We start from the raw sequence: 14,116 nt of genomic DNA on the forward strand, positions 1-14,116 counted from the left end.
ATTCAAACACACAATGTATGTTTCTGCCACAGAGTGCACTGGAAAACAACTCTTGCAGACTGATACCTGCACAGTTTTAAGTGCATGTTCACCTAGCAGAAGTTGCCTCTGCTGCCAAAAACTTGCCACAAGGGGGGAATAATACTCAAACAGTCTTCCGTACAATGGTTATAACAAATAAATATTGCATGCAATTTCAGATGAAGATGAAGACTGTGAAAGATAATGTAGTCTCAAAGTCCCTTGTGGTAACAAAATACCCTGTGAATGCAGACAAGTACGAGTATTAAGCTGAGCAGACCTGGTGCACGACAGAACAATGCCAGATGAACATCAGAGGTATCTGCAACTAGCTATCTTGTTAAATTTGTGGCAATTGAACATGCTTCAGTAAACAGCCATAAAACTGAATTTGATGAGAGCTTTATCATCACAAGGGCTAATGGTTTCTGGGGTGGTGTAATAAATGAAGATATAAGTGTGACAATACTTAACAGAACCCTCAATAAAGACAACAGTGTGCAGCTGAGTACAGCAAGACCCAAACCAAGATGAGGATAAGTGGGAATTGCAGATGCGAGACAAAAACATTGCCTTATATAGTGATGGACTCAACACCAGTGACATTGCAACTGGTAACATGGCTGTATAAGGTTGAGGTACTGGACAATTTCTGAGGAGTCCTCAACCAAAAACTCATTGATTTATAACCACTTACTGCTGTTGGAACCCCAAGATGATCTTTTCTTACTGAGACTCTCAAAGACACACATTAGACTACAACCTTAGTGGGCCATGCAGGCTCAGCCGTTTATCAATTTCGCCCCTCAATGATGACATCTGCCTGGATAACTTTGGAGGTATGCTAGCGGTGACATTGGCAGGGACAAAAGCCATGAAGCAGGAAGGTTTCGAACAGTGAGTGTGTGGTGTGCGGAGCGAGCTGGCCAGGGTTGCAAAGTTTGGAGTTCTGTATGGTACACAAAAGAATGAATTGGCTCCTGTGAAGGCATGGAGCCTGGTTTTGACTGTCGGTTATCACCTTCCTAAAAAGTGTTTTCCATGAGTAGGCATGATATTCTGGAAAACACACCAGTAACTTAGAGGTCATTTGGGCAGTTCAACGTTACTGCAGGCACCCGGTCTCTTGCAGGCTTAAGGAGCGGAAGGATCGCAGCCATCCTATCAAAGTTCAGTAACTTCCATGTATGTCCTTACCTCTCGCTCTCCCCGCCCCACTTTCACAAGGATGACAAAAATATAGTCACTTGTGACCTGGTAAAAAGTAGTGTGTTTCAACTGTGATTAATGATGTTAATGTGCAGAAGCAGAAAAGGTTAATTCTTCTCTCGCTGAATGAGCTCTACTGCCCCTATACGCAGAAATACCGAGAGCACAAAATTGGCCACTCCATATTTTGCTTTGTACGACCAAAGCGCATCAGGTACTCATAGTGCATGCTCTTGCAAGCATCATCAAAACACGAAGCTTAAGATGAAGGAGCAAAGCTAAATGGAAATTATAAAGACCTGATAGCTTTCATGGTATGTGACAATAATAATGAACAATGTATGCCTGTCACCTGTGCAGACTGTCCTGGTCCAGAAACCCAACCTCATGTATTAAAAAAAAGAACTTGACATCTTGCTTGACGAAGAAATTTTCAAACAGTGGGTACAAACCAACAGAGCGGAGCTCATTACACAGGTAATGCCCAGTGAGGAGTATTTACATTCCCTTGTTGATGAGCTGGTGCTTTCAAGATCTCATCACTGTATCTCAAACGTTCAAGCCTAGCATTTCAAGGAAATGAAAGAAAACCTGAAAGAAACCCACTATTTGGTGATTTTGCAGGAAACTTCCACTTGCAGTACAGGACGAAATTCAAAGTTTTCACTGGACTAATACATAAGTGATACAGCATCTGTTTGTATTTACTTTAAAAAAAAAAAAAAGACACACTACGTTCCAAAACTATGTATATAGTTAGTGACCACCTCGATCACAATACCATGACTGTGTACACATTTCAACATCCTCTCACTGGGGAAATTAAAAATAACATATGTAATGTTGAAATGTAACAACAAAACAACCAATTTTTGACAAAATAATTTAATTGGATAGATAAAAAAATCTACTCACCAAGCAGCAGCAGCAGCAACAGCATACACACATAAAAGAGGGTTGTAATTAGCCAGTGGCTCCTTCTTTAGGCAGAAGGGTTCAGGGGGAAGAAAGAGAGGATGAGGGGTGAAGGAAAAGGACAGAGAGGTCTAGGAAAAAGAGGTATATTTCAGAAAACTCACCCAGAACCGCAAATGGTTAAACAGCCACCAAGGTCATGATTCTGGATTCTTCCCCCAGATACCTTCACCCCTCTTCCCCTCCCTTCAACCCCTCTGCCTGAAGAAGGAACCACTGACTCCGAAAGCTTGCCTAATTACAACCCTCTTTTGTGTGTGTGTTCTGCCACCACTTGGTGAGTAGATTTTTTATCTATCCAATTGAATTGTAGTGTTGAAATGGTCATTTTCTTTATTGACGGTGCAAGCAGCCAGTAAAAAAAAAAAAAAAAAAAAAAAAAAAAAAGCTTCATTAATGTCTACCAACACAAAAATGATTTTGTTTTGGTTTACTAATGGAGAGAAATTTCGTTGCCTCATCACCTGGACAGAAGTCTTGCAATGGGATAGGTGGAACAACGAAACAAGAAGTTACGCAAGCTTCACTTCAAAAACCTTAGACACAACAGATCCTAACTCCACGAGATATGTTCAAATATTGTCCACAAAATATTACTGGAGTCAAATATATATATTTTTGTTTCTTCACCTGAAATTGAGAAAATGAAAACAAACTACATTCAAATCTCTCAGTCAGTTTTATCAGTTAAAGAACAACAGAACAGATATGTCCCTTTAAGTGACAACCAAATAAGATGTTTTGTTACTTTGAAAGGCTCAAACTTCAATGATGATTAAACTTAAGTACCTTTAGAAACATATCATCTTTCACAAATAATGACTATGTTGTTTGTATCTATGATGAGAAGTGGTGGCTTAGACAAAGGGAAGATAACAATGATGTTTTGGAGATTTTTTTCACCCTTCTGGACCAAAAACTGCCTTTCAACTTTCCAAAAATGATACTGCTTGGATACCTGCATACAAAGTAGTACAAAAAGTGACTCCATTGGGACTCGCAACAGTGTCTGGTAGAACACACAATGTAGATGACAAACTATACAGTGAATTATAGTGTTTGTTTAGCTCTCTAATGAAAATTGTAGTTGGCAAGTAGCTACAACTTAAGTTTAAATACATAAAGAAACATTACTGTGTGTATACTGTACGCAAGAGTATTACAACCAAATTATTGGTAAGTTAAGTTTAAGATTTAGAAGTCTTACCTACTGTTATCACTGCCTATTGTTATTTAAAATTAGAAATATTTGATCATTTATTGTATGCAATGATTTAAACATCATTCAACCATTGTCAATTTTAATACTTCCTGGCCCTTGTTTGCTAACTTGGCACTGAACGAGCATGTAGAAGAGTTGCGTTTTTATTGAAACTCACTGCTCCATTGATCTCAATGTAGTTGAGTCTCAATCATAGTCTTTTAGTTAGATATTCCTCTCAGAATAAAGAGCACTCTGTTAAATTTTCACTTGCTTTCATTCAGTCCCTATTTAGATTCAGACCTGCGAAAATCGATGTCAAAAGGTTTTTGGCCATTTTTGAAAAGCTCTAGAAAAAACATGAGTACATTCTCAGGATTAAAACTACTTCTGCACGGAGTTATATAAGTACTCAACACAGAAATAACATATTCTTAGCGATACTCTCTTCCTTCATAAAAACTTATTGTCTTAAAAGGGACCGATTAATAATTTTTTTTCTGAGTCCTTACAGAATGAGTTTGACTGATCTCTTGCACGACAGAGTTTTTTTAAAAAAGTGCCTGAAGTTCATTTCATTCTGAAAAAACTGGTTTTTGAATTATTCTGATGTCTTTTAAAATAACTTGTTAATTAAACTATCTGCAAACCAAGTTTTCCATTAAAATTTGTCCAACTAATATCTTAAAAATGGGTGCCAGAACAAAGCTGTGGCTTATAAAATTATTTCAACAAGTGCTTTGTGACTGTCTACTTCCAGGGAACACACAATAAAAATCAGGAAAATAAAAAATGATAAGCAACATTGCCTCAGGGATTTGATATGGATTGACCCACATTACTCCCACTGCTGTTAAGTATTTTCATAGCAGTCATCCACAATTTCATATGGTTAGTGGAGCAGAGGGGGGGCTCAAGGGAAATCCAATTCCAACACATGCAGGGTTTCCGGAGTTTACCTGTGAGAGCAGACACATGGACCATCTCTCTGTGGACTACATACATACGACCCCTTCCACACACCCAAAGAGGGCTTGGTGGTGGCGAACAGGTTTTCCCATTGTAGCTGTTAATTCCCAACCACGGTCACTAGTGGCCAATCTATACATCATCTTACCAAAATCTTTGCCATTTTTAGACCACTGAGCACTCTAGTAAAAGTCTTGGTTTTAATACTGCTCGACATCATGAGGCAAACAAGGTCATTCTGGCCGCATTAACACCAGCCTATCCGATTAAATCTCCCTTGAGCAATCTTTGGACCATTGACGAGCTGCTCCCCGAGTGAGTCACCCACCCCCCCCCCCCCTCCAAACCATCCAACACCACTGGGAGAGAGTGAGAGGGAATATAGAGCTCATGCATTGGTGTCAGGTGTGTAGATATGTCATGAAGGCTCGGCCTTCCATTTGTTTCTCCCCTTGTTGACAATCTTTATCTGGATAGCTTTGGAGGTACATTGGCAGTGCCAGCAATGGGGACAAAAGCTGTGAAGCAGGTAGGTTTCGGTGAGCAAGTGTGTGGTCTGTGGAGCGAGTCAGCTGGGGAGGATAGGGGGGACAGGGGGCTGCGAGAGGTTTGGAGTTCTGAATGGTACATGAGAAATTAATCAGCATGGTTTTGACTGTTGGTTATCGCCTGCCCTGCGAAGCGGTTTCCATGAGAGACCAGTGACTTGGAGGTCCTTTTTGGCAGTTCGACGTTAGTGCAGGCAGACCAGCCACTTGCTGGCTTAAGGAATGGAAGGATGGCTGTCATCCTGTCTAAGTTACTAAGTTAACTTCCACGTCTTTACCTATGCTCTCACGCCCCCCCCCCCCCCCCCCCCACACACACACGAGACTGCTCAGTCAGTTTTACTGCTGATTGCTGATTGTTTTTAAAGCTCATTTCACTTTAATACAGACAAGTTATGTAACGAAGATGATGAACACTGAAGCAGTTATGTGAGGACCCCGGTCCTTCCATTAGGATGACCTGATATAAAATCTTCCCACCTGAATTCCTAGTTATCACCTAGTACACTAACTCACCACCTGTGCCATGTCAACATGCACCTAATTCTCAAATCACCCCTACTAACCAGCTCCAGAATTATTACCCAGTACCACACCAGACTAGAACAAATGAGTTCTGTCACTGGCACATCTCACGAAATCAGAGGCAGTCAAAGTAGTCCCATACTACTGGAATTAGATTAGGTGCAGGAGTCCTGCACTGCCATTCTGGGCAAGGTGCCAGAGGAAGTGATTTGCCACTGTCTCCCTCTGACCAATTACGAAATGTCGAGAGAGAGAGAGAGAGTGTGTGTGTGTGTGTGTGTGTGTGTGTGTGTGTGTGTGTTTGTGTGTTTTATGGACGACTGTGTTGAATGCCTGTATAGTGCAGCATTGTTTATGCTGTTACAGATGAAGTGAATGCATAGGGTGAAAACTGGTGCCAGTACTTAGCCTATGTCTCTCTGGTAGCACCGAGGGTCTCACTCAACTTAAGGTCCCCATCCAATGGACGGATCACCATCAACAGTATCACATATCCTCCATGAGAGACTGCAGAGAGGTTTAGAATTCAGTCCAGGGCATTGGCTGGTGATCAGGAACTTTATTCCACCACCCCTCCTCCCCTAGCTAGCCAAATATTGGCAGTGAATATTTTCCACCACCAGGATTCAAACCGACATATCTCCGATCTGAGTGCCACTGCACAAACATACGGTAGCTACCTTGATTACGATGGCAGGTATCAGAGGCAGGCCCGACTCTAAAATCATGTCAACCATGTGTCAAATCTACTGCAACTTCTACACTTGTTTGCGTGGCTATTACACTTGTTTGCGTGGCTATGACCACCAACCAGCCATCCACATGAATGAATGGCATCCTCCAAACTGTGACTAAGAGCAAAGTAGAACATATAGTGGCAGAGCATACCACTGACCCTGAAAGTAAGTAGTGGGCAGCAATACTGTCTCTGAGCACTTCACCAAACATGGAAAAATTGTACGACAACTGCAACATCAATAAAGCACACTCAGAACCAGTCAACTCATAGAAATGCATGGATATAACAATTGGCAGGGATGTGAAATGGAATGATCATGACAGGCTCAATCGTGGGTAAGGCAGGAGGCAGATTTTGGTTCATTCCCAGATTCCTGGGAAACTGCAGTCAGTTTACAAAGGGGACTGATTACAAATCACTTGTGCATCCCATCTGAGGTATATTAGTCAAGTGTGGGGGACCTATACCAAACAGGGTTGGCAGGAGTTACTGAAGCTATACAAAGAAAGATGGTACAAATGGTAACAGGTTTAACTGACTCACAAGAGAACAGCATAAAAATGTTGAAAGACCTGAATTGTCACACACCTGAAGATAGATTCCAATTATCCCATAACACTTACTTAGAAAGTTTAAAGACTCATTAGCATGTGCAGAGTCCAGAATCAGTCCCCTATGTATCACTGATGCAGGGATGGTGAAGAAAAGATTAAACTAAATACAGCACACACAGAGGCATTTAAGCAGTCATTCTTCCTACACTCCATACACAACTGTAACAGGAAAAACCCTAACATCAGACACTTTGCTAACAAGTTCCTCACACTGATTTGATTCATATTGACAGGATATGTTGGTCACATATCAGCATACGTAAACAGGAAAATGAACTCTCAACCATTTTCAAGAAAATCAAGCTTGAAAATTGTAGGTGTGCTTATATGCTCCATGTTGTCGCAAGTTTTTAAGGAGTCTGCAGCTGTGCAAGTAAGCACTTTGTTTCATAAGTGCGAGATCTCTCGATCTCGTTGCTGGTACATTTTTTCCATTCCCACGTAATTCTAAAACAGATTTATTATAACTCTCCACATTGCTAACATTTAATGACTCATCCATTACTTTCATATTCTTTATCTTGAAAAAGGGGGGTAAGGTGTGGGATGCGTCACCAATAGCCTCTCCCACACAAATGTCAACCTCTCCGGCACGTGGTATCCCCTGCTACGCTAACGAGGCTCTGGCGACCGAGTTTCTCCCGGGATAAGGAGAACCCTCTACTAAGTCAACGACCTTCTAAAGGGCGGATGAGCTGGTAGAGCAAGGGCACCCTCTTGTCCTTGGAGTGAGAAATCACTCCTAAAGACGGAAGAATCACCAAGGGTGGTCAATGGCATAGGATGCTGAAGGCAACGGGAAACCACAGCATTAAAGATCCAATGGATATCCCCAGGAAAACTCATCATGGCAGGGTTCAATGTCAAATTATCCGGAGTTTCAACTCCCCCACTCGGATCTCCGGGGGGGAGAGCCTTGAACAATGCCACAAGTAAATACAAAAATAATGCAACAATAGCAACTTGGAATGTAAGATCATTATACCAACCAGGCAAAGTAAATAATGTTATACAAGAAATGAAACGCCTAAAAATTAACATTTTGGGTGTAAGTGAAACAAGATGGCCTGACTCAGGAGAAATGACCATTGACAACATGAAAGTATATTACTCGGGAAATTCTGATAGCCAGCACAGGAATGGGGTAGGAATAATTTTAGATGAGTATGCTAGTAAATCTGTCAAAAGCATTTTACCAATCTCAGATAGAGTAATCAGCTACATTTACAAACGAAACAAACAAATATTAATTTAATCCAAATCTATGCTCCAACAGCCGACAAAGACCAAGAAGAAATAGGAAAATTTTATGAAGAATTAACACAAGCAATAGGAACCTCAAAAAGCAGAGACATTATTATCATCATGGGAGATTTTAATGCCAAAATAGGTGAAGGAAGTGAAGGTGATCTTATTGGACCTTTTGGTTTAGGAACAAGAAATGAAAGAGGAGATTTGCTGTCACAATTTTGCCAGGAAAACAATCTGTCTATTACAAACACATTTTTTAAACTCCCTAAACGAAGACTTTATACTTGGAAATCACCAAGAGACTGCAATGAAGAAGTTTGCAGAAATCAAATTGATTTCATACTTATAAACAAGAGGTACAAAAATTCTATTCATGGTGTGAAAACATATCCAGGAGCTGATATATTTTCTGATCATAACCTTTTAGTAGCAAAGTTCCATGTGAAACTGAAAGCCATACAAAAGAAACAAAAGAAGGACTATATAAATACAACTATTCTAAGAGACCCCTTGACTAAACAAAAGACTTCTGAAGAGATTAATAAGGAATTAGTTAGGATAAAGAATAATCAAACAGAAGACATTGATGGCAAATGGGAACTTATAAAAGACACATTAAATAATGCATGTAAAAACACAATGGCGACCAAACACGACAACATGAAAAAGAAGTGGATGACAGAGAAGATATTACAATTGATGGAACAAAGAAGAATACTTAAAAATAGAGATGAAAGTGAGTATAAAAGATTACATGCAGAAATACGAAAAGAAACACGGCGAGCAAAAGAAGAATGGTACAAGGAACAATGCTCTGAAATTGAGAGTTATGAAACAAGATATGATAGTTTCAACTTACACAAAAAAGTTAAAGACTTAGCTGGACTTAATAAAAAGAAAAGTACAAGTTTATTGTTAGATAAAAATGGCAAAATAATTCCTGATGTTAAAGGTAAACTGGACAGGTGGACAGAATATGTCAAAGAACTATTTGAAGATATAAGAAAAGATCAAAAATTTTATGATAACATGATCGGAGAACGAGGACCAAGCATATCGAAAGAAGAAATATTACATGTTATCAACAAATCAAAGACAGGAAAAGCCCCTGGACCGGATAAGATACCAAATGACATCCTGAAACTCATAGGAATAGACCATATAGATATATTTGTACAATTGTTTAATGATATTTATAATTCGGGAATTATTCCTAGGGATTGGTTGACATCTACCTTTGTTACATTACCCAAAAAGGCTAATGCCAAAACTTGTAATGATCACCGTACAATAAGCTTAATGAGTCACACCTTAAAGATATTTCTAAAAGTTATACACCAACGAATATACAAAAAAGTAGAAGAAGGTATAAGTGAAACACAATTCGGTTTTAGAAGTTCCCTCGGTACAAGAGAAGCATTGTTTGCTTTTAACATATTAGCGCAACGATGTATGGAGGTTAACCAGCCACAATATGTGTGCTTCCTGGATTATAATAAAGCATTTGACAAAGTTCGTCATGATCATCTCATAGAATTGTTAGAAAAGAAAACACTTGATAAGAAAGACATCCGCATTATATATAACCTCTACTACAATCAAACCGCAACCGTGAAGGTAGAAAATGAGTTATCGAATGATATAGAAATAAAGAGGGGTGTGAGACAAGGTTGCGTTCTCTCACCCTTATTGTTTAATATGTATTCAGAAGACATAATCCAGGCAGCTCTATCAGATGAAATAGCTGGCATTAAAGTGAATGGGCTAAACATTAACAATGTTAGGTTTGCTGATGACACTGCACTACTAGCTGGAAACCTCAAAGATCTACAATTACTTCTTGACAAAGTCGCAGAAAAAAGTGAAGAATTTGGCTTGACTCTTAACGTAAGCAAGACTAAGTTCATGGTGATATCTAAAACACACCAACAAGAAAATCTTACAATCAATAGGGAAAGAGTCGATCAAGTACGTAAATTTAAATATCTCGGAACAATTGTAAATGAGGAGATTGAAAGCTCAGAAGAAATTAAATCGAGAATAGGACAGGCCAGAAGTATCTTTAATAAGATGAAAAATGCATTTTGTTCGAGAGACATTTGTTTAAACACAAAAATGAGGTTGCTAAGATGCTATGTATTCTCAAAATTATTATACGGAATGGAAGCGTGGACATTGAAAAAGAAGGACATGAACAGTTTAGAAGCTTTTGAAATGTGGGCATATAGAAGAATACTTAGAATTAGTTGGGTGTCGAGGATTACTAATCAAGATGTCCTAAGAAGAATGGGAAAGGAAAAAGAATTAATTAAAACTATTAAAGTAAGGAAGCTACAATATTTAGGCCATGTTATTAGGGGAGTAAATTACAAAATATTGCAAATAATACTAGAAGGGAAAATTTGTGGGAAGAGAACGAGGGGTAGAAGACGGACATCCTGGATTGACAATTTAAAAAATTGGTACAACTGTTCAACGTCAGAACTCCTTAGATCAGCCAAATCAAGATCAGAAATTGCCATGATGACAGCCAACCTTCTTAGAGGAGACGGCACATGAAGAAGAAGATCTTGAAAAAAGGAGAAAAAAAAAAAAAAAAAAAATAGTAAGGGGATTGGAAATAAAAGGATACACACAACTTTCAATCAAATCAGTATAGTCATTTTATTTACATAAATATTTTTACATCTGTGACAAGCGTTATATAGCGTTATATGCAACATATTAAGTACTTCATGAAACGTGGATAACAGATAATTATTGCAACACACAGTCCATATAATGAACACAAATTTGTGCACGTGTTCAGCCTTTTCAATCTGTCTGTTGTAAAACATAGGCTACTTGGTTTACAGCCATAAAAGTTCTCGGTTTCACACCTTTTCATGGCCTGCCACGCATATCGAAACATATCACTGAATATTGGTCCGTACAACTGATGGTGTACTGCAGATTGAATTTTTCTGCAATCTTCTCTAGAAGATATATCTCTATTCTGTTCAACGGTGTGCGCACAGTTCTGTAGTCGTTTTATGTGGTTCTTCACCTGCCTGTAAAAATAAGAGTTGCAAGGCTCCACCAGCACAGAACGTTTTGGAGGAATTTCTTTAAAATCGCGTTGGCAGAACTACAGAGGAGTGAAAAGAAAAAGCACTAAGCGCAAGATTTGATACAGAGACCTCGCACTTGTGAAACCACTCACCTGCAGACTGCCTGAATACTAGTGACCCCCCCCCCCCCCCCCCACACACACCCACCTTAGAAAGGTGACAGTTCTTGAAGACTGAAACTGGTCCACGGTAGTACCTACGGATGGGGTCACGCATGCTGTGTGCAAAGCTTAAACAACAACCAAAACACAGTTCCGGAGCAGAGAGAGAGAGAGAGAGAGAGAGAGAGAGAGAGAGAGAGGGGGGGGGGGGGGGGGGGGGTGATGGGGTTGGTGAGGGTTACCACCCAAAATCATTAAAATATGATAGCCAGCTGTTTACATTAGTAATGAAGTTGTAAAAGAGGAAACATTCGCTATCATCTTCCAGTTATATAGTAAAATATCCATGCCAATTTAACAGAGAAGAACTGCATTAACTTACATCTATTGCTACTACTTCACTTCACCACTGCCTTACAACATTCCGAGACAACTCTTCATTTGACTAGAAAGCAGTTTTCTTCAAAATTGACACTTCATCATCCATCATTCCTTCACTTCCCCCAGTCTTCATTTTTCGTGCTCCTTAATACTTTATTCTCTGTTTGGTTTACTTTAAATCCATATTCTGCATCCAGCAGTCAGTTCACTCCATCCATCAGGCCCAGCAATTCCTCTTGATTTTCACACAGAATGGCATTTGCTATCAGTAAACCTTACCATTGCCTTCCTTCTGCCCACATTTTTAATCCCATATCTGAATTCAATACACACGTTGAAGAGTAGATGAAAGTTTTTCTGTGTTACAGCCTTATTTAATCCCAGTACTTCTCTAATTCCTATTGTTGTACATTCCCATCTCTCTCTACAGAGTATACTTCTACATACGTAAGCCACAAATCACTGTGAAGTGCATGGTAGAGAGTACTTAGTGTGATACCACACGTTACATGATTCTGACTGTTCCACCCACGTATTAACTGCAGGAAGAATGACTGCTTAAACGCATCTGTTTTTACTATAATAAGTCTAATATCTATAATAAGTCAAATATCTTACACCATTTGACAATAACGTCTATTATGATGTCTTAATTCTTATAAAATATTGTTTCTATTATAAAGCCTTAGGTCAGAAGTGCCTCTGTTATGGGTTTCCTTCCCTAACACAAAACTGATCACCATCTAAAGCCACATTTAAAACAAATTTAAAAACATGTTTCCGTTCACAATACTGTTTCTGAAAAAGTCTGCACTGTGTTTGTAACTATGTTCATTAACTCCATCCGCATCAATATCAGTGACAAACATCTCTGTATCGGTACATGTATTTGCATCATCTGCTACACTGAAGCTGGTGCCAAATATTTCACATTGTGTATACCACTGAGTTCCACACTATGTCCAGCAAAGGGTGGTAATAATCGGTGGACAAAAATATATGACAGATGTGGCAGGAATTATATGCTACATGGAAGATAGAGCTGCTTTGCTTAATTTGACTAAGACGTCAATACTTTGGGTTATGGGAGAGGAATTTGCTTCAGATAAAAACACAATCTTCAAAAGCAGTTCCTGCGAACCAAATACTTGCTATTACTCATTAGGTTTTAGCAACAAGACATTTCTTTCAAATGCAGTTATAACTCGAAAAATTCTGCAGCTTTGTTAAGCAATGATTGGAGGATTAGGTACAGGAAATTCCAGCATGTAAATAAGATTGAAGTATACGTATTACTAACAAGAAAAACTTATAATACATTTAAAAATTCTAAAAATGGTTCAAATAGCTCTGAGCACTATGGGACTTAACATCTATGGTCATCAGTCTTTAAAAATTCTACATTATATTAACGAATTTAGCTCCCTCCTAATTGAGAAACTGCAGAGACTCTTATTTCTTCTCTATATCAAGGTTGCTGATGTTCCAGGAGTCTTGAACATGAAGCTTCAAATCTAATACTCGTTACTGTTACATTTTACTTATACGCACAGTTTTGATACCATAACTATTGGCTTTATTTATTTTGCGCGAGAGCAGCAAATACAATGTAGCGGCACACGAAAGATCGGAGATATTTTGTGGTCTTACCTTTTTACAGTTTTTCTGGAGCCAAGACCTAATTCCATCAAAAAGTGATATTGTCTCAGGTGATTCGTAAAATTTTGTATTTGGGCCCCCATCCTTTTTTGGCGCTAAGGTCATCATTTTGCCGATTTTTAATGTACACACAACACAGACGCCACTTCTAGTTAGCTACTCTGTTAGTCAGTGCGGCCAACGCAAATCAGTTTTGAAAATTTATTGAAATCGTTTACGGACAATTTAGAAAAATACGTTTTCATTAGCAATATAACAATCCAATTTCGAACTACATACGTGTATAAAGTACATTTTTATTCAAATCACTGTCGTATAATTATAAAGAAGCCCTTGTTTATATTTGATAGAACCAAAGAGATTGAATAGTGTCTTTCTTTGGATAGAACTCAGCCAACATCGATATCTGTATCTGTGATACTTTACTTTGAAATTGTTGGAACTTGGAAGCGAAGCAACAGTACTACAGTACTCACTCACTAGTCACTAGTCAGTACGGGTGTCTGTGGGGACATATGTAAGACCTGTGGTGTAGGAATGGAACCTTGGATGCAGTTGAGTGAGAGTAGTGACCATGACAGACAGAAGGAAAAATAAAGTCGTTTCCCCACATATTGCAGCACTTGTCGCTAAGCAAAGGATCCTTTATCAACACCAGTCATTTCTCGAATCGTGCATAAGATCTATTAGAGATGCAAAACACAGAGTTGAGGTAAGAAACGGTGTAACATTATAATTAAGATTAACTAGCGCTATGAAAATAATGTAATTGAATAGTTTAAATTTTTTTATCAAATTAAAACTATATAGTTC

At 38.8% G+C, this 14,116-nt stretch overlaps 2 protein-coding genes across 3 annotated transcripts in view; one reads left to right on the top strand and one right to left on the bottom strand.

Annotated features, from left to right (window-relative positions):
• LOC124610508 (SWI/SNF complex subunit SMARCC2) overlaps window positions 1-13,469 on the bottom strand; it is a 95,665-nt gene extending 82,196 nt beyond the window's left edge. For both annotated transcript variants that reach the window (XM_047140165.1, XM_047140164.1), the window contains exon 1: window positions 13,295-13,469. In XM_047140165.1, the coding sequence (XP_046996121.1) occupies window positions 13,295-13,411 (117 nt within the window). In that variant the 5' untranslated portion in view covers window positions 13,412-13,469. The remainder of the gene's footprint in view (window positions 1-13,294) is intronic.
• Window positions 13,470-13,761: 292 nt separating this feature from the next.
• LOC124545106 overlaps window positions 13,762-14,116 on the top strand; it is a 41,946-nt gene continuing 41,591 nt past the window's right edge. The window contains exon 1 of the mRNA XM_047123924.1: window positions 13,762-14,015. Coding sequence (XP_046979880.1) covers window positions 13,878-14,015 — 138 coding nt within the window. The 5' untranslated portion in view covers window positions 13,762-13,877. The remainder of the gene's footprint in view (window positions 14,016-14,116) is intronic.

Source organism: Schistocerca americana, chromosome 1 (assembly GCF_021461395.2).
Source record: "Schistocerca americana isolate TAMUIC-IGC-003095 chromosome 1, iqSchAmer2.1, whole genome shotgun sequence".
NCBI lineage: Eukaryota > Metazoa > Arthropoda > Insecta > Orthoptera > Acrididae > Schistocerca > Schistocerca americana.